At 44.0% G+C, this 27,130-nt stretch overlaps 3 protein-coding genes and 1 long non-coding RNA gene across 4 annotated transcripts; 2 read left to right on the forward strand and 2 right to left on the reverse strand.

Moving 5' to 3' along the window:
- The first annotated feature begins 265 nt into the window (after positions 1 to 265).
- cfap43 (cilia and flagella associated protein 43) lies at positions 266 to 22,604 on the forward strand. Its single transcript, XM_076038284.1, has 44 exons — positions 266 to 463; positions 748 to 995; positions 1,098 to 1,194; positions 1,299 to 1,463; positions 1,657 to 1,756; positions 1,942 to 2,068; positions 2,206 to 2,288; positions 2,434 to 2,565; positions 2,678 to 2,788; positions 4,727 to 5,298; positions 9,588 to 9,783; positions 10,716 to 10,842; positions 10,980 to 11,062; positions 11,208 to 11,339; positions 11,452 to 11,568; positions 11,667 to 11,744; positions 11,900 to 12,048; positions 12,207 to 12,307; positions 12,638 to 12,787; positions 12,888 to 13,048; positions 13,564 to 13,728; positions 13,827 to 13,957; positions 14,545 to 14,698; positions 14,954 to 15,055; positions 15,705 to 15,782; positions 16,237 to 16,350; positions 16,440 to 16,544; positions 16,623 to 16,739; positions 16,996 to 17,214; positions 17,334 to 17,540; positions 17,670 to 17,759; positions 17,885 to 17,965; positions 18,531 to 18,659; positions 18,741 to 18,860; positions 18,959 to 19,066; positions 19,228 to 19,314; positions 19,401 to 19,489; positions 19,628 to 19,832; positions 19,965 to 20,077; positions 20,158 to 20,317; positions 20,406 to 20,570; positions 21,780 to 21,860; positions 21,966 to 22,119; positions 22,337 to 22,604. The coding sequence occupies exons 1-44, from the start codon at positions 435 to 437 to the stop codon at positions 22,498 to 22,500; spliced, it is 6,096 nt and encodes a 2,031-aa protein (XP_075894399.1). The 5' UTR covers positions 266 to 434; the 3' UTR covers positions 22,501 to 22,604.
- LOC142896548 (uncharacterized) lies at positions 2,879 to 4,365 on the forward strand. Its single transcript, XR_012928371.1, has 5 exons — positions 2,879 to 2,969; positions 3,124 to 3,272; positions 3,431 to 3,531; positions 3,864 to 4,013; positions 4,113 to 4,365. It is a non-coding gene; the product is annotated as an uncharacterized LOC142896548 (long non-coding RNA).
- LOC142896545 (glutathione S-transferase omega-1-like) lies at positions 5,412 to 8,096 on the reverse strand. The gene is made up of 6 exons (XM_076038259.1): positions 7,938 to 8,096; positions 7,145 to 7,253; positions 6,849 to 7,071; positions 6,662 to 6,763; positions 6,401 to 6,507; positions 5,412 to 6,174 (listed from the first exon to the last, which is right to left on the reverse strand). Exons 1-6 carry the CDS (start codon positions 7,963 to 7,965, stop codon positions 6,024 to 6,026), a joined length of 720 nt encoding a protein of 239 aa, XP_075894374.1. The 5' UTR covers positions 7,966 to 8,096; the 3' UTR covers positions 5,412 to 6,023.
- On the reverse strand, positions 22,563 to 23,611 carry sfr1 (SWI5-dependent homologous recombination repair protein 1). Its single transcript, XM_076038260.1, has 3 exons — positions 23,480 to 23,611; positions 23,005 to 23,370; positions 22,563 to 22,902 (listed from the first exon to the last, which is right to left on the reverse strand). The coding sequence occupies exons 1-3, from the start codon at positions 23,576 to 23,578 to the stop codon at positions 22,714 to 22,716; spliced, it is 654 nt and encodes a 217-aa protein (XP_075894375.1). The 5' UTR covers positions 23,579 to 23,611; the 3' UTR covers positions 22,563 to 22,713.
- Between the last annotated feature and the right edge of the window lie 3,519 nt (positions 23,612 to 27,130).

The raw sequence follows: 27,130 nt of genomic DNA on the forward strand, positions 1-27,130 counted from the left end.
CCCCTCCGCCCCTACACGGTTCCACGGGTTACCATTTTTTATTTTTCATTTGTTTTTGCCATGGTGTACACTGTGAAGAACTGAAACTCAGCGTGACAGTTTCTTTCTGCCCTCTCAGGACTCGAGTTTAAGCGCACTCCTGTGTACGACCCGAGCTTTCCGGCAGGCGGAACTTGGGCATCACACCATGGTTTCGACGTCATAAATTGCATTAGCCAATAGCACGTCAGGATTGTTCGGTTTCTGGTTTCCATGGTTACATGAAGTCGCAACTTCTCGCTCGTCAACACAAATTTGGGAAAAGTCAGCATTCTCAGATTAAAGTCGGGATTTCGAAATTCAAGAGGGAGTCTCACTCTGACTCTGTGATTTCTCTTCGGCAATTGAATGAATTAAAACAAACAAACTAACAAACAACGTTTTAATTGGACAAAATGGACAAAGTAGGAAGTTTGGAAGTCAGGTATGCTACGACTATAACTTGCTCCCAGGTTGATTACCTCCGTGCACCACATACACACTGCTAATTTATATATTGTATACATTTTAATCACATTTGTGCTACAAACAAGCAATGCTAATACTGCTTATTAGCCACAGGTCTCAATAGTGAATAGTCGCATGTACGCAAAAGTGACGTCAAAGAGGGACTAACAATTGTGTGTGTGTGTGTGTGTGTGTGTGTGTGTGTGTGTGTGTGTGTGTGTGTGTGTGTGTGTGTGTGTTTGTTTTTAACACGCCATACAGCTGGATACAAGGTGCAAGTTGTCTGGAGTTTGTGGACGACAAAACCGTATGCTACATGTGTGGCAGCCACATCTGTTTCCTGGACCTGGAAACCAAGAAACAGCGAATGTTTCACTGTGACGTGCGGGGCATCGGCGTCCTGACAGCCAACAGCCACAGCGGGGTGTTCGTCTTCTCTGAGCACAAGTTGAACCCGTCCATATTTGTCTACACCTTTCCCAATCTCGAGTTGAAGAATGAGCTGAAAGGTGAGGTGAACAAGGTGGCGATTGACACCTGGCTGCGTGACTGGAGGGTGTTGCCGTTTCTCAGAATTGCAGTCACACGATGACTTTGGTTGTCTCTTTCAGGATCAGCACAACTAGATTACACATCGCTGGCATTATGTGACAATGGCCCTTATTTGAGCTGTCACTCCACTTTTCCAGACTACACAATAACAGTATGGTAATTCCCTCGCCGTAATTCACCTTCAAGTCGTGTTACAAATTGTATTTGTACGCATTTAGGCAGAGAAACCATGTAACTGTGAGTTTATCTGCTTTGTATAGGAACTGGGAGAAAGCCGAAAAACTTTGTAGCCATGAAAATGAGCGTGATGTAATTTCTCTGGAGTTCAACCCTCTGAACTGGGCCCAGTTTTGTGCCCTGGGCACTGAATCTGTCACTGTCTGGGCAATTGAGAAGAGCGAAGACTTGCATGTCCTAAAGCCGAGGTAAAGAGAGGTTGGCTGTGAGAGGAAGACGACCAAATATCTCATTTGCATGCAAAATGTGTTTTTTTTTGCAGCATACATTGACATTGCATTTTTTTTCTTCCAAAATTCTTGTTACACATTTGGCCTACAAGGCCTTTGTCCGATAAACAATGGAAAGTAAAATGTTTGGATATTTGTTACTGCTTTGCAGGGCAATTGAGCTTCCAGCAATTGAAATTTCTCTCGCTGAGATGGCTGACCATGTCGGTCTTGAATGTGGATCATCAGTTGTGGAGGCAGAAGTAATTGTGGTATGTTTCCTTCTTTCACTGTCCTACATATTGTGAATTTCATTTACTACACTTACAATAATAAGTGAGTGTTTTCTCTAATAATGAAAAGTGATATTTCACTGTCTTTGTCGTTTCTAAACATACAACTTTGCCATCAAGCCTAATATTAACTTCTGTCCCTACTTCATTGTGTGCGTACATAGACTCAACTGACCCCTACTGCCATCTGCTGGACAGCCACATCAGAGCTTTATGTGGGCTGCGAACAAGGCTTCCTTCTTCTTGCGGACCCAGAGACCCATTGCGCCACTATCTTGTACAACCCCAGAAGTAAACAAAGACACACACCCGACAGAAACAATACGAATAGCATTCCTATCTGTCACTATAAGAGATGACTAAAGTTTTTACTTTTTGAGTTGACAATATGTCTTAACACCTACTTTATTTGTTTCAACTCTTTTCAGGTCCTGATGCTACCCCTGAACTAAAACACAGCAAATTTATGGGTTTAACACTTGACCACAACGGCTTGATTGTCATTGGGGAGGTAGTCAAACATGCACTGAAAGTGTTTTCACCAAACTAGTGTGTTACTTTAAAAATGCAAGAAAGTGTTTGAATGACAATTAAAAATTTCTGGCTGCGTAAGGTAGAATTATCAATGCTTTGAGGGGAACCTTTTTCCTTTGCAGGAGGATGTTTTGCACCGCCTGAAAATTAAAGGGACTCAGATCACCATCACACAAACATGGATTTTAGAGAGCGCTGTCGGCACTGTGAAGCACGCTCTCGACTATGAAACATTTCTTCTGTCGACTGATACGGTCAGAACCTGTATTTATCAATATTTTTGTCTAACCAAATATTGTAAGCCTTTTTTTCCCCTTACTTTACATAAAGGAGCCATTGAATAAAAACAAGCTTTTTAATCCTCAGGGACACTTCTTCTTGTTGAAGCCGCACGAGTCAGATGAACTGCTCAGGTTCCCGTGGGTTTCCAGCAGCAGCTTTGTGGCATCAGCGATGCTGCGCACTAAAAGGATTTTTGTTTGGTAAAACATTTGTTTGGCTCAGGAATATCAGTGCATGGTGATGGTGTGCTTTATTTAACTCAGAGGTTGTTGAAGTGTGGGTTTCTCCTTGGTTGCAGTCGCTGAAACGGTGTGGAAAACTGCAGCTGTGGTCTCCACATGGGGACCTCCTCGGTATCATGTATATGAAAACTGAGGTCAGATTCACAGCGTTGCCCTAACAAAACAATGCAGCTTCAGAAATACACATTTTGCAAGCACAGAGGGAACCATCGTGAATAAACACAAAAAAACTGCGTACCTGCATGAAAAAAGTAAATTTTGAAAACTGTAATTTTTGGGTTGTTTTAGACCAAAAGTCTGGCCTGCTGCCCAGTTGCGCAGTGCGCCGCTATTGGGACAGCTTCGGGCAGCGTGCACGTCATTGACCTGAGCAAAGAAGACCATCCTCGAGTGGTGCACAAAGTCCATCTATATCACACACCTGTGGACTACCTTGTGTATGTATCTGTCTGCCCTCCAACTATCCAGTGTTTCCGCCCCTGTGTCTCTACACTGTATATTTGAATATGTGACTACAGGCACAACTCCGCTCACATGTGTTTGAAAAGTGTTTTAATGCCATCATAGATGGTGACAGTGTTTTGTGGCTTTACAGATTTGACCAAGGAGGGAACTTCCTTCTCGGCACCTCAGACAGATTTGTGCATGTGCTTCATGCGAAGCCTTCTGAGGGGTTTTCGGTCATAGGATTCACAGGTACATGTTTTGTTTAGTCTTATTTTGAAATGAGATGCAAGTCTGTTGGTACTTAGGTTGGCTAAGAGACGTACATGTATTTCTATCTCTTTTTTTCTATTATTTCTCTGACACAACCAACATTCTCTTATTTCTCTGCATATAACCTAAACAAAAAAAATAGAGTATTGGGTGGTTTTTGAAAAATAAACAAATATTAATCTTATTATTAATTATTAGTCTAAATGAAAAATCATTTTTTAAAAAGGCAGGTTTTTTTTTTTGTTTCTTTGTTTGCTTTTGCTTTATTTCCAGTTGAAAAAGTTGGCTAATTGTTAATAATGTCCTTTCAGTCGTTCCGGGATCCATCCTGTCCCTCACTACTCAGTACGTCAGCGAAACTGAGCAGGTCAAAGTTCTTGCTCTGTGCGGGGGAGAGGACGGACGGATGACTGACGGCAGCCTGCTCACGGTCTTCGTTCTGCCTGTGAAGGAACTGGCCGGTGTGTCTCCAGTCGTGGCTGATTTGATGAGGAAGAATCTGACTGGTTCTTGTGTTTCATCCCCCCCCCCACCCCCTAACATTTCTTTGGAAACTGCAGGGCCAGAGTGCGTCGACCGAAACGGTCAGCTTTGCTCTGGGATTCTCCAGGTGCGCCTGTACGAAGTGCCGTATCCCATCCAGGCGTGCGTTTTGGGAATCAACAGGTTCTTCGCCTACTGCCACAAGAAAAAACTGATCCAGCGTTTTCCGCTTCCTCAGGTTTTCAGCTTTCTCCTCGTCGTGTCTTCGGTCATTATTCACTTGCAATGTCGACAATGGATCAAAGGCCCAGTGTGTAAGATTTGCTAATGATGGCTTGTTAGTCACAGCTGTCAGTGTCTGCCAGCGAGCTGCAGTTCCGCACTATGCACACTGTGCAGATGCTTTCCTACATAAAATTTACCCTGATTTAAGCCCCTCCAGTGTTAATCCTTGTCTTCTCACGTGCCACTTGATTGTCTTTTACTAGCCTGATCTCTTCTCATGTTTTGTCAAGGTAAAGCCACTCTACTCAAACCCAGCCAAACAACTGCGGTCGCCTCCTAGCAAGCAAACCGGCTACTAATGTAAATTAAAATGTTGGTTATTAGCACATGGCAACACAGGAAACACTGCGCCTTAAAAAAAAAAAAAAATGTAATCTCACGTGTGGGCATTAATTTGTGACTGCAGGACACCGACGCTTATTTCGTCTCGCACTTCCCCTCGGCGTGCGACGACCGCTCGGACCCGTACTGGGCCCTGTCCTGCGCCGTGTACGAGAGGCGCCTGCTAAGACTGCTGACCAAGCGCCTGCCGCAGAACCCCTGTCACATACACTGCCTCCAGGCCGTCGCTTTCCTTCACGGGAAGCAGACGGGTCTGAGCGGAAAGAGCGCGCTCACAAACTACCACCTGAAGACGGCGCTGTTGCACCTGCTGCTCAGCAAAAAAGCCTCCGCCTGGGGCGCGGAGAGCTTGGAGCGCCGGCTCCGCGACGTCCTGGCCTTCCTGCAGAGGAGCCTGCGAGAGAGGAGACTGTACCACGTCGTGATCGGGAACAGCCGAGTCCCCGGAGAGCTCGGCGTTCCCGAGGTCCTCCGCAGAGCAGAGCCCATTAATCTGCTGCGGCCGCTGGTGCTGCAGAGGGACCTCCACGCCGCCACCGTCAGGCATTTCAACGAGATGTTGAAAAATGCACCCGTGCTGATACAAGAGTACACGCCGCACTTATCAAACGGTGGTTTCCACCTAAACCTGGACGCGTGACCTCTGGCCTCCGTATTCTCGCATTAAAATGTACTGACAATGTTTCAGAGACCAGTGGTGAAATAGGAGTGCTGTTAATCAGGGCTATGAGACGTCGCTGTCCTTTGCAGCAGCGGCTGCCTTTTATTTGTAATCATTATCGAAACCATTATATTTATATTTGACATCAAACCTAGGAGAGCGTTTTCCTTTCTACAAGGTTTGCCAGGTACATATTTAATACTCGATTGCCTTCAAGGTTTACTGTGTGTGAGCTGTTTAAGCATTTATCTGCCCATGATAGAAGTAACATTCAAAGTCCATTTGAAAGACAAGACAATCATTTTGAGAACGCACTTCAACATCTTCAGCTTCAGATCTTCAGTGGCGGTGGCGCAGACCTTGGAAAACAAAATACGTCTCAGCTTTGGTTGGTGTAACAGAGCAAGAATTCACCAACCTGAACCCTCGGAGTTTGAGTTTTTTATTCATACCGTTGCAACTTGATTGGCAGCTATTATTTCCCGTTACGTAAATCTTTTGAGTTGCCATTTCAATGTTTTAGTGTGGCAGCTCCAGTGTGTCTAATCTGATTGTGTGTGACTATAAAAAACAAAACAAAAAAAATAGGTCAGTCAGCGCAAATCTTTTATTGTTACACACACAGTTCAAAAACCAGGCTAGAAGAGAATGGCCAGTGACAAAAATAAAGTTCTTCTCAAATTTCTGCATGACATCATCTCTACAGGCCGTAGTCATAGTCGGGGGTCCCGTCGATGTAGCCCTTGTAAAAGGCCACGTATGCATCCATGCTGTGCGTGGTGGCTTTGACGGCTGGGTCCTCTGACATGCACCCAATCCACTTCTTCAGCTCTGGAGTGCTGTCAGTGAGGCTAATAAAAGAAAGGGAAAAAGCATTTAAAAAAAAAAAAAAAAAAGATTTTCTCATAGCATTATGATGTAAAATGCACAGTTAAAAAAACTATTTCTTGCTAGATAATCTGCTCTGTAATATGCAGGATCATTCATTTTGTACCTACAAAAGTTTTATATTTCTAAATAAAATGTATTTATTTTTATTTCTATCCATTTATTCTGGAGTATACGGGAAGTACTTACTTTTTAACTCCACCCATCTCCAGCCTATCGAACCACGGCCAAATCATGTAATCGACCATTGTGATGGAATTACCGCCAAAGAACTTGGTCTTCTTGTTCTTCAAGTCCTGGAAAAGAAAAATGATTTCGAGTCTCAACACGAGGACCATTGACCAGAATTGACGAGCAAACCATTTGCAATTTATGCAATCAGATCCTAATCCTGGAAACAAATCCACATCACTCATTGAGGTTAAATGAAGAAGTCACTTTCTAACCTACCTGGTCCATTTTGACAAACTTTTCCTTCAGTTCAGCTTCCAGCCCCGAGACGTCATCGCCATTCTTCCTCCCCATAGGGATCTTGTAGAAGTACGGCATTATCTATGGAACAGTAACATCAGTATAAATCAATCCCAGTAGCAGATACAGAAACAAACGCCCCTGATTATGATACAAGTCGTTATACCTTGGAGAAATTCTCTATCATCATCTTCTGTTGAGCTTTGGCAAATGGCGATGAGGTAAGCAGCTTGTTCTCGCCGTAAACTTCATCCAGGTACTCGCAGGTGATGGCCGACTCGTAGATCACCTCACCAGCAGGTGTCTCAAGTGTTGGAACAAAACCAAGTGGGTTCTTCTCCAAGAACCAGTCTGGTGTATTTTTCAGGTTGATGTTGATGGTTTCATGCCTGGTGATGGAGTGAATTCAGCTTTACTGAATCAAAAACTCGAGTTTAATGAATTTAAAAGAAATGTCCTCACTTGATCCCTTTGGCACTCAGCACAAGTCTGGTGCGATGTGCGAATGGACAGAATCTCATGCTGTAGAGTCTGATCTGGCCCTCAGGCACTGGACCAGGTGCAGAACTTCCTGAAAAGATTTATTTCATGTTACAAAGAGAAGCTAGACATGTGCTTTTTGTTGAGCTTAAAGGATTTTTCTTTTAGGTTTCACAAATTTCAAACTGTAATGACTACATTTAACTTACTGTACTGAAACATCAAGTCATTACATTAACCTGAAAAACGAGGATATTTAAACTAAACAAATAATGTTCAAACGACACTAAAAATCAACAAAGTGTTCAGACAGAAGGTGTGAAAATGACCAGAAGAGTGAAATTATTTATTATATATTATATTTATTTAAAGTGCCCACGTATCTCTTTTTAGATGTATGGGGTGCACAGTTCAACTGCGCTAACCATGTATTGAGCTGAGGGAGTTATGCATGCTCACAATGACTCTGCAAAAAATAAGTGATTCCTCATCACATCCCTGCCTTAAGCTCACACTTCAAGTGAAGGCGGAAGAGAGATCAGTGTCAAACATCAGGTACCTACTGTTGAATCAGCATTTCGCTTCTTTCTATAGCATCTGATTCACCGTGTTGTACCTCGGACAAACGATCAGAAATTGCACAAATATCCCCTTTGCACGTAACACATTGTACAAGGGCAACTGAGATGCGAGCAACTGCGACACTGTATCAATGAATGTTGCTGTAACAATAGCAATCGTAACCAGCCGGGCAGTCGCCGTGAGTCCTCCTTACCTTTAGCGAAACTCTTCTCGGTTGACATTTTTTTTTTTTTTTTTTTAAATCCAAGGTGTGTGATAAAATGAGCGTAAAGGAGGTTTGGCACAAATGGGGACGGAATCAATGACAACCGGCTGGCGTTGGCGCTACTGAAATACAAAGGCGCGCCCCCTTGTCGCGTCTTTCAGGTTCTCGCCAGAATGCGATTGGCTGCGAGAAAGCGGTCCACAGCGGGGAGGCGCTCGCTCAGGAACACTTGTTGTTTCGTCACTCGGTGTTCGTTCCATTACTTCCGCTTCCTCTGTTTGGTTTTACAGACGGAATACGCAATTTTATTTAGTATATCGTGATGTTTTAGATGTCAAGATGCCTTAGTGCTAACAGTGGGACACCTTAATACATAAGCAAGTAACAATAGAACAAAAGCCAAAGTGATGTGTGGCCATTGACCTGAGCAAAGAAGACCATCCTCGAGTGTTGCACAAAGTCCATCTATATCACACACCTGTGGACTACCTTGTGTATGTATCTGTCTGCCCTCCAACTAGCCAGTGTTTCCGCCCCTGTGTCTCTTCACTGTATATTTGAATATGTGACTACAGGCACAACTCCGCTCACATGTGTCTGAAAAGTGTTTAAAGTACAATTTTCCATTACGTTCAGACGTGCACATTAATTACTGCAAAGAAAATTGATTAGAAATAACATCTAAAAAGAAGTTGCAAGCTTAAACTATAGAATAAAGAAACATGTTAATTTTCAAATGACAGCAACGCAACAAACAGTATGCCTCTTTAGGACGTGTTCTACTGCCTTGCTCGCTTGGTGTCAGCTCGGTACGGTACAGCTCCCCCTCCGCCCCTACACGGTTCCACGGGTTACCATTTTTTATTTTTCATTTGTTTTTGCCATGGTGTACACTGTGAAGAACTGAAACTCAGCGTGACAGTTTCTTTCTGCCCTCTCAGGACTCGAGTTTAAGCGCGCTCCTGTGTACGACCCGAGCTTTCCGGCAGGCGGAACTTGGGCATCACACCATGGTTTCGACGTCATAAATTGCATTAGCCAATAGCACGTCAGGATTGTTCGGTTTCTGGTTTCCATGGTTACATGAAGTCGCAACTTCTCGCTCGTCAACACAACTTTGGGAAAAGTCAGCATTCTCAGATTAAAGTCGGGATTTCGAAATTCAAGAGGGAGTCTCACTCTGACTCTGTGATTTCTCTTCGGCAATTGAATGAATTAAAACAAACAAACTAACAAACAACGTTTTAATTGGACAAAATGGACAAAGTAGGAAGTTTGGAAGTCAGGTATGCTACGACTATAACTTGCTCCCAGGTTGATTACCTCCGTGCACCACATACACACTGCTAATTTATATATTGTATACATTTTAATCACATTTGTGCTACAAACAAGCAATGCTAATACTGCTTATTAGCCACAGGTCTCAATAGTGAATAGTCGCATGTACGCAAAAGTGACGTCAAAGAGGGACTAACAATTGTGTGTGTGTGTGTGTGTGTGTGTGTGTGTGTGTGTGTGTGTGTGTGTGTGTGTGTGTGTGTGTGTGTTTGTTTTTAACACGCCATACAGCTGGATACAAGGTGCAAGTTGTCTGGAGTTTGTGGACGACAAAACCGTATGCTACATGTGTGGCAGCCACATCTGTTTCCTGGACCTGGAAACCAAGAAACAGCGAATGTTTCACTGTGACGTGCGGGGCATCGGCGTCCTGACAGCCAACAGCCACAGCGGGGTGTTCGTCTTCTCCGAGCACAAGTTGAACCCGTCCATATTTGTCTACACCTTTCCCAATCTCGAGTTGAAGAATGAGCTGAAAGGTGAGGTGAACAAGGTGGCGATTGACACCTGGCTGCGTGACTGGAGGGTGTTGCCGTTTCTCAGAATTGCAGTCACACGATGACTTTGGTTGTCTCTTTCAGGATCAGCACAACTAGATTACACATCGCTGGCATTATGTGACAATGGCCCTTATTTGAGCTGTCACTCCACTTTTCCAGACTACACAATAACAGTATGGTAATTCCCTCGCCGTAATTCACCTTCAAGTCGTGTTACAAATTGTATTTGTACGCATTTAGGCAGAGAAACCATGTAACTGTGAGTTTATCTGCTTTGTATAGGAACTGGGAGAAAGCCGAAAAACTTTGTAGCCATGAAAATGAGCGTGATGTAATTTCTCTGGAGTTCAACCCTCTGAACTGGGCCCAGTTTTGTGCCCTGGGCACTGAATCTGTCACTGTCTGGGCAATTGAGAAGAGCGAAGACTTGCATGTCCTAAAGCCGAGGTAAAGAGAGGTTGGCTGTGAGAGGAAGACGACCAAATATCTCATTTGCATGCAAAATGTGTTTTTTTTTGCAGCATACATTGACATTGCATTTTTTTTCTTCCAAAATTCTTGTTACACATTTGGCCTACAAGGCCTTTGTCCGATAAACAATGGAAAGTAAAATGTTTGGATATTTGTTACTGCTTTGCAGGGCAATTGAGCTTCCAGCAATTGAAATTTCTCTCGCTGAGATGGCTGACCATGTCGGTCTTGAATGTGGATCATCAGTTGTGGAGGCAGAAGTTATTGTGGTATGTTTCCTTCTTTCACTGTCCTACATATTGTGAATTTCATTTACTACACTTACAATAATAAGTGAGTGTTTTCTCTAATAATGAAAAGTGATATTTCACTGTCTTTGTCGTTTCTAAACATACAACTTTGCCATCAAGCCTAATATCAACTTCTGTCCCTACTTCATCGTGTGCGTACATAGACTCAACTGACCCCTACTGCCATCTGCTGGACAGCCACATCAGAGCTTTATGTGGGCTGCGAACAAGGCTTCCTTCTTCTTGCGGACCCAGAGACCCATTGCGCCACTATCTTGTACAACCCCAGAAGTAAACAAAGACACACACCCGACAGAAACAATACGAATAGCATTCCTATCTGTCACTATAAGAGATGACTAAAGTTTTTACTTTTTGAGTCGACAATATGTCTTAACACCTACTTTTTTTGTTTCAACTCTTTTCAGTTCCTGATGCTACCCCTGAACTAAAACACAGCAAATTTATGGGTTTAACACTTGACCACAACGGCTTGATTGTCATTGGGGAGGTAGTCAAACATGCACTGAAAGTGTTTTCACCAAACTAGTGTGTTACTTTAAAAATGCAAGAAAGTGTTTGAATGACAATTAAAAATTTCTGGCTGCGTAAGGTAGAATTATCAATGCTTTGAGGGGAACCTTTTTCCTTTGCAGGAGGATGTTTTGCACCGCCTGAAAATTAAAGGGACTCAGATCACCATCACACAAACATGGATTTTAGAGAGCGCTGTCGGCACTGTGAAGCACGCTCTCGACTATGAAACATTTCTTCTGTCGACTGATACGGTCAGAACCTGTATTTATCAATATTTTTGTCTAACCAAATATTGTAAGCCTTTTTTTCCCCTTACTTTACATAAAGGAGCCATTGAATAAAAACAAGCTTTTTAATCCTCAGGGACACTTCTTCTTGTTGAAGCCGCACGAGTCAGATGAACTGCTCAGGTTCCCGTGGGTTTCCAGCAGCAGCTTTGTGGCATCAGCGATGCTGCGCACTGACAAGAATATTTGTTTGGTAAAACATTTGTTTGGCTCAGGAATATCAGTGCATGGTGATGGTGTGCTTTATTTAACTCAGAGGTTGTTGAAGTGTGGGTTTCTCCTTGGTTGCAGTCGCTGAAACGGTGTGGAAAACTGCAGCTGTGGTCTCCACATGGGGACCTCCTCGGTATCATGTATATGAAAACTGAGGTCAGATTCACAGCGTTGCCCTAACAAAACAATGCAGCTTCAGAGATACACATTTTGCAAGCACAGAGGGAACCATCGTGAATAAACACAAAAAAACTGCGTACCTGCAAGGAAAAAAGTAAATTTTGAAAACTGTAATTTTCGGGTTGTTTTAGACCAAAAGTCTGGCCTGCTGCCCAGTCGCGCAGTGCGCCGCTATTGGGACAGCTTCGGGCAGCGTGCACGTCATTGACCTGAGCAAAGAAGACCATCCTCGAGTGGTGCACAAAGTCCATCTATATCACACACCTGTGGACTACCTTGTGTATGTATCTGTCTGCCCTCCAACTATCCAGTGTTTCCGCCCCTGTGTCTCTACACTGTATATTTGAATATGTGACTACAGGCACAACTCCGCTCACATGTGTTTGAAAAGTGTTTTAATGCCATCATAGATGGTGACAGTGTTTTGTGGCTTTACAGATTTGACCAAGGAGGGAACTTCCTTCTCGGCACCTCAGACAGATTTGTGCATGTGCTTCATGCGAAGCCTTCTGAGGGGTTTTCGGTCATAGGATTCACAGGTACGTGTTTTGTGTAGTCTTATTTTGAAATGAGATGCAAGTCTGTTGGTACTTAGGTTGGCTAAGAGACGTACATGTATTTCTATCTCTTTTTTTCTATTATTTCTCTGACACAACCAAAATTCTCTTATTTCTCTGCATATAACCTAAACAAAAAAAATAGAGTATTGGGTGGTTTTTGAAAAATAAACAAATATTAATCTTATTATTAATTATTAGTCTAAATGAAAAATCCTTTTTTATAAAGGCAGTTTTTTTTTTGTTTCTTTGTTTGCTTTTGCTTTATTTCCAGTTGAAAAAGTTGGCTAATTGTTAATAATGTCCTTTCAGTCGTTCCGGGATCCATCCTGTCCCTCACTACTCAGTACGTCAGCGAAACTGAGCAGGTCAAAGTTCTTGCTCTGTGCGGGGGAGAGGACGGACGGATGACTGACGGCAGCCTGCTCACGGTCTTCGTTCTGCCTGTGAAGGAACTGGCCGGTGTGTCTCCAGTCGTGGCTGATTTGATGAGGAAGAATCTGACTGGTTCTTGTGTTTCATTCCTTCCCCCCCCCCCCTAACATTTCTTTGGAAACTGCAGGGCCAGAGTGCGTCGACCGAAACGGTCAGCTTTGCTCTGGGATTCTCCAGGTGCGCCTGTACAAAGTGCCGTATCCCATCCAGGCGTGCGTTTTGGGAATCAACAGGTTCTTCGCCTACTGCCACAAGAAAAAACTGATCCAGCGTTTTCCGCTTCCTCAGGTTTTCAGCTTTCTCCTCGTCGTGTCTTCGGTCATTATTCACTTGCAATGTCGACAATGGATCAAAGGCCCAGTGTGTAAGATTTGCTAATGATGGCTTGTTAGTCACAGCTGTCAGTGTCTGCCAGCGAGCTGCAGTTCCGCACTATGCACACTGTGCAGATGCTTTCCTACAGAAAATTTACCCTGATTTAAGCCCCTCCAGTGTTAATCCTTGTCTTCTCACGTGCCACTTGATTGTCTTTTACTAGCCTGATCTCTTCTCATGTTTTGTCAAGGTAAAGCCACTCTACTCAAACCCAGCCAAACAACTGCGGTCGCCTCCTAGCAAGCAAACCGGCTACTAATGTAAATTAAAATGTTGGTTATTAGCACATGGGAACACAGGAAACACTGCGCCTTAAAAAAAACAAACAAAAAAAACAAAAATGTAGTCTCATGTGTGGGCATTAATTTGTGACTGCTCTTTATTTTAGGGGAAGTTAAACTTGGTCACCAATTCTTCCTTTGCTCCAGAACATCGAGGGCGTGTCCAGCAAACAGGTGGTCCGGTTGACGCCGGACCAGGAAGCGAGCGGTCACCCGCTGGGCCCTGCCTCACTGGTCTTGTCCCCTCACAACATGTGGCTGTCCTCAGTGGGCCGGGACGGCCTGGTGCGCATCCGAGAAACATCTGCAATGGTAGTAGAAGCTGCGTCTTTTACATATTCACACTCTGCACCCCCGCCCCTCCGCCCCCAGCGTGGGGTTTTCTTTCACGCTGCTTCTTCCACCGCCAGGAGCAACACATCGAGCTGCAGTGCCACTCGTACCGCGGCGGTGGAGTGAAGACCGTGTCGTTCTCCGCCGACAGCCTGACGCTCCTCACCACCGGCTTCAGCGACGGCTCCGTTGTGTGCCTGTTTATCAAGTAAGCGCCCACATGAACAGCAGAGGGAGATGTTGCTCCCAGAAACAACCTTAAAAAACCAACAACAAATTGACAACAAGGGTATTTACAAAATAGATCAAGAAAAGTTACAAAAAAGCAGCGCCGACGAAGTACACAGAAACAAACACACACATTGTGACTCCAATGTCAAGTCAACTTTAACTCCAGTAAGTATATAACAACGTTAATAAAAACTGAGACATCTGACAAAGGGCCTTAAGAGGATTTAAGGAATCTTGTGTTTAACGCGTTTTAAAGACCTAAAAAGTATTTTAAATTCCAAGAGATTTTTTTTGTTTGTTGATGAAAAATTTAGCATAGAGAATTATAAGATTTATAACAAATTCTAAAGCACAATCTTTAGGAAAACTCAAATTCAATGCATGGGCTATGTTAACTTTTCAGAGGAAATGTGATTTATGTGACATATTTCTTCTCTCCGCGTTACCTTCTTGACCTTGTAGGTTCCTCATACATGCATTTAATTACACATTTTAAATATCTATATGTCAGCTCTGTGATAATGCATATTTTAAATAAATTGTGTTTGACACGGCTTTGCACAGAATCACAGGCTGCGACACCAGGATTAAAGAGGCCACTGAGTACAGCCTGTCCATTGGTGCTGCCTTGAAGAGCATAATTGATGCAGAGAACCGTGTCCTCACCAGCCTGCCAGACTGGGTCGAACCATCACCTGCTGACGCTAAGAAGAGTCGGGTCAGTTTGTCTCCCATTTGTTTTGCATGTCTGATAGTTACCAGTAGTGGTAGTAGTGGTAGTCTGCTGCTTGACAAGAAAAGAGTAGACTGGTTTTCCACAATACGTCCGAAACTTTTTCATCTTCGTGATGAAGATGCTCTTTAAACAAATGAGACCATCACCCTCAGTGTTTCACATTTTGTGACCACATCCATTTTATTATTAGAAATTCAAGCAGTATTTTTTTTTTTTTATGTTCTGAATGTTAAGCAGAGACATCCTGAAGCAGAGACCCCTGATGCACAGCACGAGGACGAGTTGCCACCGTGCACACCGCCTTCCAACCGCACCTGGATGGAGAGCAAGCAAGAGCTGGTCAGTGATGAACGCGCTGTGATGTTTTGGCGCGGTGGCACAGCGTGTTTCTCTGCACGATTTTGCTGGTGGAGTGTTATGACAGCGGCCTTTTTTGCACCCAAGTGCTACATCGTGCTGTGTTGCTTTTGGCAAATAGTCTCTCTCTGAGTAGGAAGAGAATGAGAGAATAAACCAGCAGCGAAGTGGTGGAGAAGCATTTCTAAAAAAGGCGAAAAGAGTTTCCTTCTTTCAGCTGTTAAAATAATAAGAAAAACAAGGCAGAACGTAACACAAGTGCCATAAACATAACACTTTTGAACCACGGTGTACAGTTTAAAACATTTGAGATTTATGGTGAATATTAAATAAAACAATACAAGACTACAACAAGCTTTTATTGTTGTTTCCGAAGATTCTTCTTTTCTCCACAGATTCAGCGTTCATTTGCAATGATTCCATTCAAATGGCTTTTCCTGGAGTAGAAATATTGACTTATTGTTGGTTTTGAGTGCATTCGTCAATAATTATAGTCTTATGCTATTTTAAATTAGGCCAGGGTTTCTTGGTGGACATGAAATCTTCACTCTGGATAAAAAGATCTGCTAAATGTAATTGTAGAATTCTAGACCGCAACGTAAGCTTGGTTGTTTCAATACGTCTGAAACAGGTTATGAAAGAAGATAATAAACATTATTCTGCGACCAAGGAGAGCTTGAAGACAACCATCAAAGAGCTGCGTGAAACAGTAAGTCATATTTATTACATACCTGTATTTGTTTATTTAAAACTGATTGTTTCTAATGAAGAAAAAATGCAAAAGTGAACAAAGTTTCACTGAGTGAGATGAAAAAAAAAACACTTCTAAAGCAGGGCATGCGTGTGTGCACAAATGCCGTATGATTTTCGTGTTTGGTAAGTGCAGTTCACTATAATAAGACTCATCCCTGTAATTAAACACAGCAGCTCAGTATCCAGGACAACAGAGACACCACAGGTAAAATTATGAGGAGCAAGAGCCAGGATAGAGTTCCGCATGTGGAAACTTGGTGAAAAATAAGCAGTATATGTGCAACACTGAACTAACGATGATTCACCGATGTTACCGTGCACTAAAACATCTTTTAAATCTGTATATTTTTCGGTTTCATAAAAACATTCTACGTTGCTATGAACAATCGCTTTTCTCGCTTTTCTTTCAGCTCCAAGACATGATAACTGAAAACCAGAACCTCCCAAAAATGGAGCAGCTGAAACAAGATGAGTTCGACATGGGTGGCGAGGAGAATATGATACTGGAGGACATGGCCAACAAGGTGACGCCGGGTCGCAGACATTAGCGCGGTGGCCCTTTAATTTGGCTCTGGAGTCAGTGGGCGTGATTGCCGATTCGGTTCTGTTGCAGCTACGCGAGGAAATTGAAATGAAGATCTTGAAAAAATCCTACCTCTACGACATCATCAAGCGAGAGATCTGGGACTCCATGACCGTCAAGTACAAGACCATCATGGTGAGAAAACAAAGCGCTGAAGAATCTCTTGCTGGCACGCTGTGTTCTGGTGAATCACCCCGCTGCTCTTGACCGCAGGCCCTGCACACGGACACCGGGGTGAAGAACTATCCCCTCAAAGAGCCGCCCGCTGTGGAACGGATGGAGCTTCAGCGGGTTCTGAACATCAGGAAGCTGGAAATGGCCACGAGCACTGTAAGTCAACTTCTCAATTCTTTCAGATTGACTCGAGTGGAAACTTGCAAATTGATCAAATGAGTCGGAGAACAACAGAGAAGCAGCACTCAGACTCAGGAGTGATGTGTTCATGAATCCATTTCGGGGAAAATCTTTGACCTTGCAGTCATCTAAATTTTTTTTGGGTTGTCTTATTTGTTATTTGTGTGTCGTTTCAATGAGAAATACGCTTCAAAACGGTGACTTTGAGTTCGTCCTTGGGTGTGTGTTACAGCGGTCCCCCACCGTCAAGCAGCTACGGGAGAGCTTGAAGAAAAGAGACGTGACGATCAGCAAGGAGGAGGAGGAGCTCGCCGAAGGAGGCCAGGAGGCGCCGTGCTCTTATTTGACGGACACCTACTGCGATCTGCTGGGATACACCAGCCCTTACATCTACGACCAGGCGGAGCTGACGACCACCGAGCGCAGGATCAACCAGATATACATGCTGCAGGTGCCGGGGGAAGGGGTGCTGAAAAAGTCCAGAAATGTTTACACAAACAAATGCATCCCACCCAAAAAAGTAAGGTCAAGCAATGACAGGATTGTTTTTCCTCCCCTGTCTGAATGCAGGATCTTATCTATACCATCAGGAATCGCTTCAACGCCGAATTCGAGGTCTTGCACAAGCAGAAGTTGCAGGTGATAAACGGTGTGCGGGAGAGGAACAAAGAAATCCGGGAGATGTTGTTGGAGCTGGGCATCGAGGAGACGCTGTGGGAGCCCAGCCTGGTGTGCATGGAGCAGCCAGAGATCCTTCTGAAAGTGGACAACTCCGAGGTTACTGACCCCGCCTGAAAACGTTCGGCTTCCAGAGAGGGAGGCCAGCAGACAGATGCTCAAACCGCACAACCGTAAACCGTAGATGCGATTGTCTTCAGCTAAGATGCTGTTTGTGCTGATATTAAGATCAAGTCGGAGAGGTACCTGAACCCGGAGGAGAAGAAGCTGGAGGATGAGAGGCTGAGGCTGGAGAAGGAAAAGCTTTTAGACGCAACGGTACAAACCCAGTTGTAATGTTGGCAGTGTGGGAGGCGAAAGCAAAGCATCGGTTTCGAGTGAGCGCGGGTGCACACAGGAAGTCGCCAGTCTGTCAACTGGAAGTGTTTGTCTCTGTCCTACAGGGGGATAACTTGAGAACCAAAGCTCTTGACAACATGATGGGCGGAGCACTGGAAGGGAAAAAAGAGGACGTCCTGCATATGGTGGGTCACACTATTCCCATGAATTTTTTTTTTTTTTTTTTTACAAAACCGTTATGGTAGCTGTTTGGATCACTTTTTTTTTTTTTTTACTGGTTTTCATTCTCAGAGTTAATGTGAAAAGCATTGAGAATTTGAAAGGAATTTTGATTGTCCCCTGGGTACACATCAAGTTTTTTGAATTGAATTGAATTGAGGAACAAAGTACAGCGTTTTAGTATGACATGAAAGTGATGCAGCAGTAACAAACCTATTGACTCAGAAAACAAAATGATCTTAGGTGCAAAATACTTTCATTTGTCACTAATTACATTAGAAGAAACTGCACTGTGGTCTTTCTGCCACGGACGGATCGAAACTTGCTGAACATTTGATGCCAGAGAACAACAGTGGTGGAAAGAAATAACAAAGACAACTCTCTCATCCCACATGATTCCCGACAAAAATCTTTTCATTTCGCCTCTGATGCTCCGGACAAAATTCCCCCCGATGTTTATTACTCTTTGTCAGGTACATCACATAAATCAGTTTTGAGGGGCACATATTTGCTTTTGAATTGACTCCACAGGAAATACCCGTGCCAGAGTTTGTCTCGAGCAAAGCTGAAAACGAGTGGGACGAGGATGAGAAAAAAGCCTACGAGGACTACGAAAAGAAAACCGTGGAGCTCGACGAGAGGAAGGAGGCGTACAAAAAGGTGCTGCGTCCGCTTTGCTTTGCCGTCATGCCAAACATGAAGACTTAGTGAGCAAGTGTCTGATGAGTGGTGTCCCTGCAGTCGCTGGAAGCTGAACTGAAAAAAATGCAGGTGGCCAACAAGGACTCCATCGAAAGGTTTGATGAGAATTTGAAAAGGTTGGCGGAGAAGAAGCTGAAATCTGAGGTGGCCATCTATCAGGTGATTGTTTCGTTTTGCACATTTGTCTGTTTTGGAGCTCTTTTGGAAGACTCCTCAGACGACTCCCCGTGTCGCCTTGTGTTCAATTCACACCGCAGGAACGGCTCAAGATCGGATTCTTGATCAACTCGGTGCTGCAAGAAAACAAGATGAGACAGCGGCACGAGGAGCTCAGGCTTCAACGTGAAAAAATGACGGCACACATGGTACTAAGACCACAAACACGGTGTCAGAAGAATTTTTGACTGGCTCTCTGCGCAGCCGAGCGAAAAGGAATGGCCGTTCTTTCCAATTTCAACTCGAACATCGGCCGTTTTTCTGCAAGAGCTAACCTGTCCTCGCACCATCCTCTGTTTCCCCCAAACAGAACGAGTGTTTGGAAGAGGTGCAGAAGCACAATGAGGAAGTGAGAGTGTTTCACGAGACCTACGATGTGATCGTCACTCAGGACAAAGTAGGCTGATGTGGAAAATAAGAATCCACTGGCAACAGTTTACAAAAATAAAAAGTCTGATATGTTGACGTCCGTGTCTCCCAAAGGTTGTGGAACAGGATTTCAACACAGGCTTTTCTGAGCTGCCCAGCATGATGGTTGCTCGCATTCATAAGCTGTTTAAGCGGAGGCCGAGGTCTGTGCTGCACCTGGTCTTTTCACTAAGCGCGGGCCATGATTCAATTCAGGTGGCTCACAGAGCCTTGTGTTTTTTTTTCTTTTTTTTGACTTGCCGATCCTCAGCTGCACGTGTCTTTCTGTGTTCCTGCCTCAGGACTCAAAAGGCAGGCGCTCACGGCGGCTCCAACCCGTTCAAAGAGCGTTCACTGCGCGTCCATCTGGCTCATGACGCTCTCGACAAAATGCTGGAAGCCATGGATGAGCTGGATCACGCGGAACACATGCCCGAGGGCATGAATCCGCTCCTGTGGGAGCAGTTCTGTCACCTGCGCAGGTTGAAGGTGGAGACGGAGCATAAGGTGACACGAGCACTCTTGACGCCTTAGGAATTAAGAGTCAGGATGAACGGGAGCAATCCACACAGAGCCGAAGCAAAATGATTTCAACCTGTCCTCGGCCGTCGGTCTCACGCGTCAACACGTCCTCCGCAGGTCAAAGTAGCGTCTCTAACACTTGCCGAGAAGCAGGCCTTCCTGTCGAGGAGGAGAGCCGAGTACGAAGAGGCCAGGGAGGAGGTCAACCACCTCTACGACGCGCTCGAAAGGTAGGACGGACTCGTGGAGAAGCTAATTGCATTTCTCAAAATTACCCCAAAAAAAACAAACGACTCGCTGTCCTTTCCAGTCTGCACGACGAGAAGTTCAATTTCCTGATGAACCTCACGGTTCACGTCCTGCTCAAGACCAACCAAGTGGAGGTGCCCATGATGGGACTCCAAGCCGACTACAGTGACGCCATACTTCTTCACCCCCACGTGCTGCAGGAGCTGAACTCTGCCATCAGGGTGAGCTGATGCCTCTGCTACGGTTTCTTTTGTTTTGTTTTGTTTTTTTAAATCTTTGTTTGAAAACACGTGTTGTCTTTATGAACAGATGTTAGGTGGGCATTATATCAATGCCTTGATGGACTACAAAGAAGTCCACGAGGTCATCTTCCGACGGCAGTGCGAGCACAGGATGATGGATATGCACATAGAAGACCAACTATCCATGAAGAACAGCGTCTTGAAGTTGAAACTGTTTGAAGAGGAAAAGGATGTAAGTGTAGCAAGCATATGTGTTCATATTTTTAGGTTTTTTTCAGGTCATTTTTCTTTAACCCAAACAACGCAAAAATCGGACCAATAAATGTTTGAAGATTTCATCGTCTGCTCCAAAAAAAGCATTGATTCCAGATGAGTTGACTGAACCCCAGTCTGTGATGTTAAGGCAGGTATTTTGGCAGTTGTCTGAGGATTTGTGAGCGAAAAAAAAAAAATGGTTCCCATCCCTGAAACCAGATGGGCATTTAATCAGACACACGCCCTAGCCATAGAGGCGCCACACCCCATTTTTCTCTTTATTTGATACCCAACAGGTGAAGACTGGTCGATGAAGTCTTAATGAGCCACCACCTCTATTACGCTTTATCTTCTACAGCCGTGTGTCTGCAGCAGTTTTGTGGGATGAAGAAGTTTTGCTTTGCATTCCAGTCTATTTTTCTCCTCTCTGCGAATTTGCCCCTATAAAGTGCATTTTACACTGAAGTAAAATGCCCTGAAATAACCCAGCTGCATGCAGTAGGCATTTCTAGACATTGGATAGATAAAGTTAGAAAGTCTCCTCCCAATGCTGGCTTTAAGTCACGTTGGAGAAAAAACATGGCTAAACGTGGTATCTTTCAATGGTTTTTTTTTTTTTCAATCTTCAAAACAGCTTTTCCTCTTCATGAGTTGCGATGTAGAACGTAGTGCAGCTGTTTTATGCTGCGTGGAGTAGCGCGCCACACTTTTCATCAACTTTAGATTACCTGTCGCTTTTTTAACGCAAGGAAGAGGGTTGGTTTTCTTGACGACAAGATATGAAAAGGTGTGAGTGGCTAACCAGTAAAAGTAATAGACCAACATCAAATGAGTCAACCGACAGAGTGCTGACAAACGTGGCACGCACACACAAAAAAACATATTTTCCAGGCCCGAATCCAGTTTCCCTCTGGCACGAGTTTCAGGTAGCGCCACTGAGGCGTGGCACGCAGCTTCCTCTTATTGTCTGTGCTCAGAGAAACGCACGAGGCAAAAAAAAAAAAAAAAAAAAAAAAAAAATTTAAACACAAACAAACCCATCCTGAGAACATTATGTGGCGAAGCCTTCCTGCCATGACTAATGTGAGATCTCTGACCAAGAGAAACGTGACACTTTACGGTCCTGCTTCTTGAATAGCTGCTTTAAAGATGCCACTGTGCTCGCCTCATCTTTGTTTCCTTACAGTATCTGAATGAGAGGGATCGCGAAAGCTGTCTGTCCAAGCAGGTGTCCAGTCTGGAGAAAACGATTGCTTTCCTGGAAAAGGTGACGATAAATACATAATTGTGCAATCTCCAGGTTTGGCTCTGTATTTTGTCGTTCTCATTCTTTTTTTCTTCTTTCTTTTATACCACACACGCACTGCTTCAGGATCACATACACAACATGAAGGAGCTCACCAAAAAGAGAGCAAGACTCATCGCAAAAATGGAGCAGAAAAAAGGGGAGAACGACCTCATTGAACAGGAGCTGTCTGGTCTGGAGGTTACTGTGGCAGAGAGGGCGCACATCCATGAAGCCATAGGTAGTATAACTACTTCAGCTCTCAGGAGACAAAAAAACAATAATTTTAATTGGTGGCAGTGCAAAGAATGGCACTGAAAGTGTGGATACAATGGCAGCCTACAGGATGAACTAGTAGCAAAAGAACCGTTTGGTCAAAACAAGCGACAGTAGATTCATCCAATCCATTTTTTTTAAATTTTTTTTAAAATTATGGCTTGCTTTGTCTTTCGCCGCAGGGAAAAATCAAGACGCAGAGAAAGACGATCGCTACTGGGAAGTACTGGAGAACATGAAGAGCCACGTCAAGGCGCAGGAGCAGGAACTGGCCTTCCTCACCGCGGAACGCAAACGCATGATGAACAAGAACTTTCCAAAATTGCCCGAGCTCAATCAAGAATGAGCAAGACAGTCAGTGGAACGGTGTTGTTTTATTTTACTTGAAGGACAAAACAAAGTATAAATTAACATCTGAATAAACATGGAACAGTGGAACATACATCAATAAACATAATAGTGTAAATGTAATATATTTTCATGTATTGTGTTTTATTCTGAAGTATTTACATTGAATATGTTGAACAAGTAACACAAAACCAAACCATAAGATTCGGCATTAGGATGTAAAGTCTTCCTCTGTGCGGTCAAAGTGCAGGATGACATCGTCCAGGCCAAAAAGGTCGATGAGGTCAGACAGGCCGGCCTTTCCAGCTTCGATGGAGACATCTGATTGGAGCTCATAAAGTGCAGCCTGGGCGCAACTGCGCCACTTGTCAATTAAGGCCTGGAGCTCGGTCAGGTCATTCTGAAAAGACAGGAGATGGGACAGTTTGTCATCAGACCTGGCGAAACAACTCCAAAAATCTGTTCTGATCAGACGAAAAAAATATTATTGTTACTTTAGTACCTTACTCCTGTACATTTTCACCATCTTGAGTCTGCGCAGTGTCTCCGTCTTCTCCTTCACCTCCTTCCTCAGCAGCAGCCGCTCGCATTCCCCCGGAGGAGAATGTTCTGGTTTGGGACTGCATCCAGAAATTCCTTCACTCGGCGAGCTCGCCACATTTCTGTTTACATCCAACCCGGGAGCGATCGGTGAGGGGTTGTTATCCGTCTGGCGACGGTGCGCCGCTCCTGCTGCAACTTGTCGGCCGCCGTCCTCCTCCGCCTCGCCGTCGACACACAGGCGTTTGGCCACGGAGCAGGGCGAGGTGAAAGAGCGCCTTGATCTCTTCAGCCGCTCCCTCAGGGCCGAGCTCAGGTTGGGGTGACGCTGCGGATGAGAGGCCGAACGCTGTTATACAACGTGCGGCTAATTTCGACACGGCAGTCCCGAGAGTCATCGCGACGTGCACGTTAGAACAGCGAGCACCTGGACCCACCTTCTGCCCTCCGTGTTCGCAGGGGCTCGACCCCGCTGACTCACCCGGGGAAGAACATACCGACCTCTTTGACGCGGCTGCTTGAGGAGTGCTCGCCATCGATAAATCTGGACGTGACTCATGTGAGCCGGTGTTCGTCGCTCTGAGCTGCTCCCCCTGTACTGGCAGGAGTTAGCTTAACGACCGTAAACATTCAGCGAACAGCTAAACACATTCACGTAAGTTATAGTCACCATGTTCCCAACGCGTAAAAATCCAAATGTAGCGCAAGCACGTAACTAGGAGCGCCTAAAACGCTTTCGGAATAAGTTATTGTAACTAGAAACACACGGTAGTTAATTAGCTGTCTATTTTAACTTCAACTCTAGATGCGAAGTATCTCTTCCTTGTTTTTGGATTCAAGAAACCCTCCCAAAGCCGCGATTGGACTGAACTTGGTGTCGTGCTACCAAAGAGGCTCATGGGAAACGTAGTTATCATCCGTTTTCAGCTAAGTGGACAAAGCATAACTTTAGAACAGTGTTTTTCAACCACTGTGCCTGTGAAAAATTATCAATTTTCACTTAATTGATCGGGGGAAAAAACATTCCTCTGTCGGGTTTCTGTGCTTTAAAAGGAATGTAGGACTATTTTCCTCCCTTAATTCCTCCCAGGACAGCAGTTTTGTGTGCATCTAAATAGGCCCAGGTTTCACACTGAGTAAAGTGTAAAGACATTAAGAGACTATATTGTCATTATTAGGCTAAAAAGTGTGCAATATATTTGTCGGTTCCATATAAGTTTTTGCGTTTATGTATTTAGTTTACTATTTCAAATCTGGATGTCGTAAGTAAACACAGTGGTGGTTCCTTGTTGTGTTGCAATTGTCCTTCAGAGTGAAAAACAAAAGCAGACCAAGTGGTTTGGTTGTGTCTCAGGTCTGCTGTCGAAGCTTATGTTCTTTTGAAACGTTTGTTGCCAGGGTCGACTCATAAAGTGACTCATTTGTTCGCGGCAGTTGAATCACCGCTATTAAAAGATTAAACCCAAACTATACACTCACCCTTTGGATAAATAGCCTATTGGGATTTGTTCTGCTGTTGCACCTTTTCATGTCTTTGTTTTTTTCTCCTGATGCCTCAAACGGTGCAAATTAAAACACAATCTTGCCTGAACTTGAACACTGTAAGTCTTGGCAATCTAATATTGCTCTCCTTAGGGAGAAAAGGGATTTTCTTTTTAAACATTTCATGCGGATGAGCCTTGCAACGATTAAAGTTCAAAATTATTACTTCGCGTGAGATGGAGGTTGTTCTCTGCACTGTTTTTTTTTTTTTTAATAGCAAGGTTACTCTAGACTGTCAAGAGACCGCTGCTGGATCCAGTCGATGCCCACTGTGTATTTATAAATTCTAGGAGCTATGTGAGAAACTCGGTGAGAATGCCAGCCCTTTCATCAAAAGCAGGTGTGCATGCTCACAGTCAGGCTCACATTATGTTTGTACAGGTTTTCAGTTTGTCTACCAAATGTCCACATGCACGTTTGGTATAAGACAACATTTTCTCAATGTGTATGGTTTGCTCCTAGCTTCTCTCTGGCTTAGCGAGCTTTTCTATGTGGCAGCACAGGGTCTATTTATGAGACTTAACCACACAACAGTGTATCTGTGTATCTGAACCCTCCCTTAGTTGTGTGTTCTATTTTCCCTTCTGAAAATATTTCCTCATGCTACTGACAATAAAGTGGGCTTTACCAAGTTCACAAGAAAGTTCCAAGTTGGCATTCTGAGTTTATTGAACCCCTTCAGATGTGGATTTGCATTTTCTCTTTAGTTTGTCATTCCACTCAACCACAATAGCTTTCTTAAGAGCATGACTCATTCACTGCATTATGGTGCATTGAAAATGCTGTGGCTCCAGACATTTTCTGAACAGACACACCGCTGGCCATAGTTTATTTTTCAGAGGAATCAATTCTCAGTTCCTGAAAAAAAAAGTGCTTAAAAGGCAAAACGGAAGACTGGAATTAGCTGGGAAGGGGGTGGCCGCTCTCTCTTGTATTTCGCCTGAGCTCACATTCAGGTGCGTAAACAGTAAAACCCAGTAACGGACTCGAGCTGCCTCTCCTCTGTCTCACCACACAAGGAGTGTTGCCTTCCTGGAATTTATTCTCTGCTTCTTCTTTTTTTCTTTTTTTTAAAGAGAGACTTTACCAGAATGGATTACCACCTCAAGTTAGAGAGTGACATCATCACTGGGGGATGCCCCCCCGCCCTTACTTTAAAAGCAATGAAAATGTCAGAGTGGTCCAGTGTCTGGAGTTCACAATCACCAAACACGTCAACACTCAGAAGGAGGACATAGGGGGAAGAACATAGCGCAATCGGTTTTGTGCATCAGTTGTTAAAAAACAAACAAATAAAAGCTCAGGATATTTTCTCTTTAACTGCGGAGAAGCTTCAACTTTTTTCCTTGGCAAAAACAGCAACACTCCACTGTTCTTTTGAGTGCAGCGTAAACGGCGCGAGTTTCCCCCTCTTTTATTTCCACCGTCACACTTAACAACTCTCAACACCCAACTTGGGTACTTTTGATACCAGCCTGCTGCGTGTTGCAGAGAAATAACAGACCCCTGTCTGGAGAACTGCTCTCATCAGCAGTTAAAACGTACGAGTTTGTCGTTGCCAAAAGATTCAGAACAAGCCACCGCCGTCCTGTTTTTAACTTTTTTTTTTCCTCAATAACTTTCATCCTGGAACCTGTTATTTTTAACCAGCCCTTTTCCGTTAAGATACAGCTTTATTTGCAGTCGCAATGGTAGCAGACACTCCTCCTCGTCCTCCCCTACACACTGTCCTTGGGGTCATTTGATTTTCCATCAACTTGAGGAGCTCGGAGTCATGCTCCTTGTGAGTCATATGCGGGGTGGGCGGATGTCTTCGCTGGGTGTGGCGGTGGCGGGCAGGAGGGGCCGAAGCATCCAACTTTGCCCCAGGGTGCAGAGAAAGCCAGAGGTACAAAAAGTATTCACATTCTGTACTGAGGTACAAAGTGTGGATACTTGAGTAAAAAAAAATACTCTGGTAAAAGAACTGATTCAACTCATTTACTCCAGTAAAAGTAAGAAAGTGCAGATTCTGAAATGCACTTTGAAGCCATTGTTGGATGTTTCCACTTTTAATAACAATCACCAATGTTATTTACTACATGCTTATTTTTCTCTGTCCTGAAAATGTCCTCGACATAGACCCCATAGCCGTGGTACTCTAAAATAATCTCGCACTAAAATATAATCCACTTTTATACTACTACTTTTATCCACTTTTTATATACTTACTTATACACAACAGTACAGTTCATATATTGCTCCACTTTGAACAAATATAATAAATTAATTACTTTTATCAGATTTTTTGTGTTTTAAACACAAAGGTAACAAGCATGTTTTCCATTGTAAGATGTAGAACGTACAGATTCTTGTGTATAAGAGTATTCAGTTCAGATCACATTACAATCACCTGTCCATAGCAGAAACACAACAAAACCCTTTAACAGCCACAGTCAGGCTTGGTCACCTCAGCGACAGCACATGCAGGGCTGAGTGCAAATAAAAATCAATCATCACGGTTCAGCCTCACACGGGATAAAGGAATTTGTGGTGATTTGTGTATG

Source organism: Nelusetta ayraudi, unplaced genomic scaffold, assembly GCF_046127955.1.
Source record: "Nelusetta ayraudi isolate G7.1 ecotype Tasmania unplaced genomic scaffold, CSIRO-AGI_Nayr_v1 ptg000056l, whole genome shotgun sequence".
Classification (NCBI taxonomy): Eukaryota; Metazoa; Chordata; class Actinopteri; order Tetraodontiformes; family Monacanthidae; genus Nelusetta; species Nelusetta ayraudi.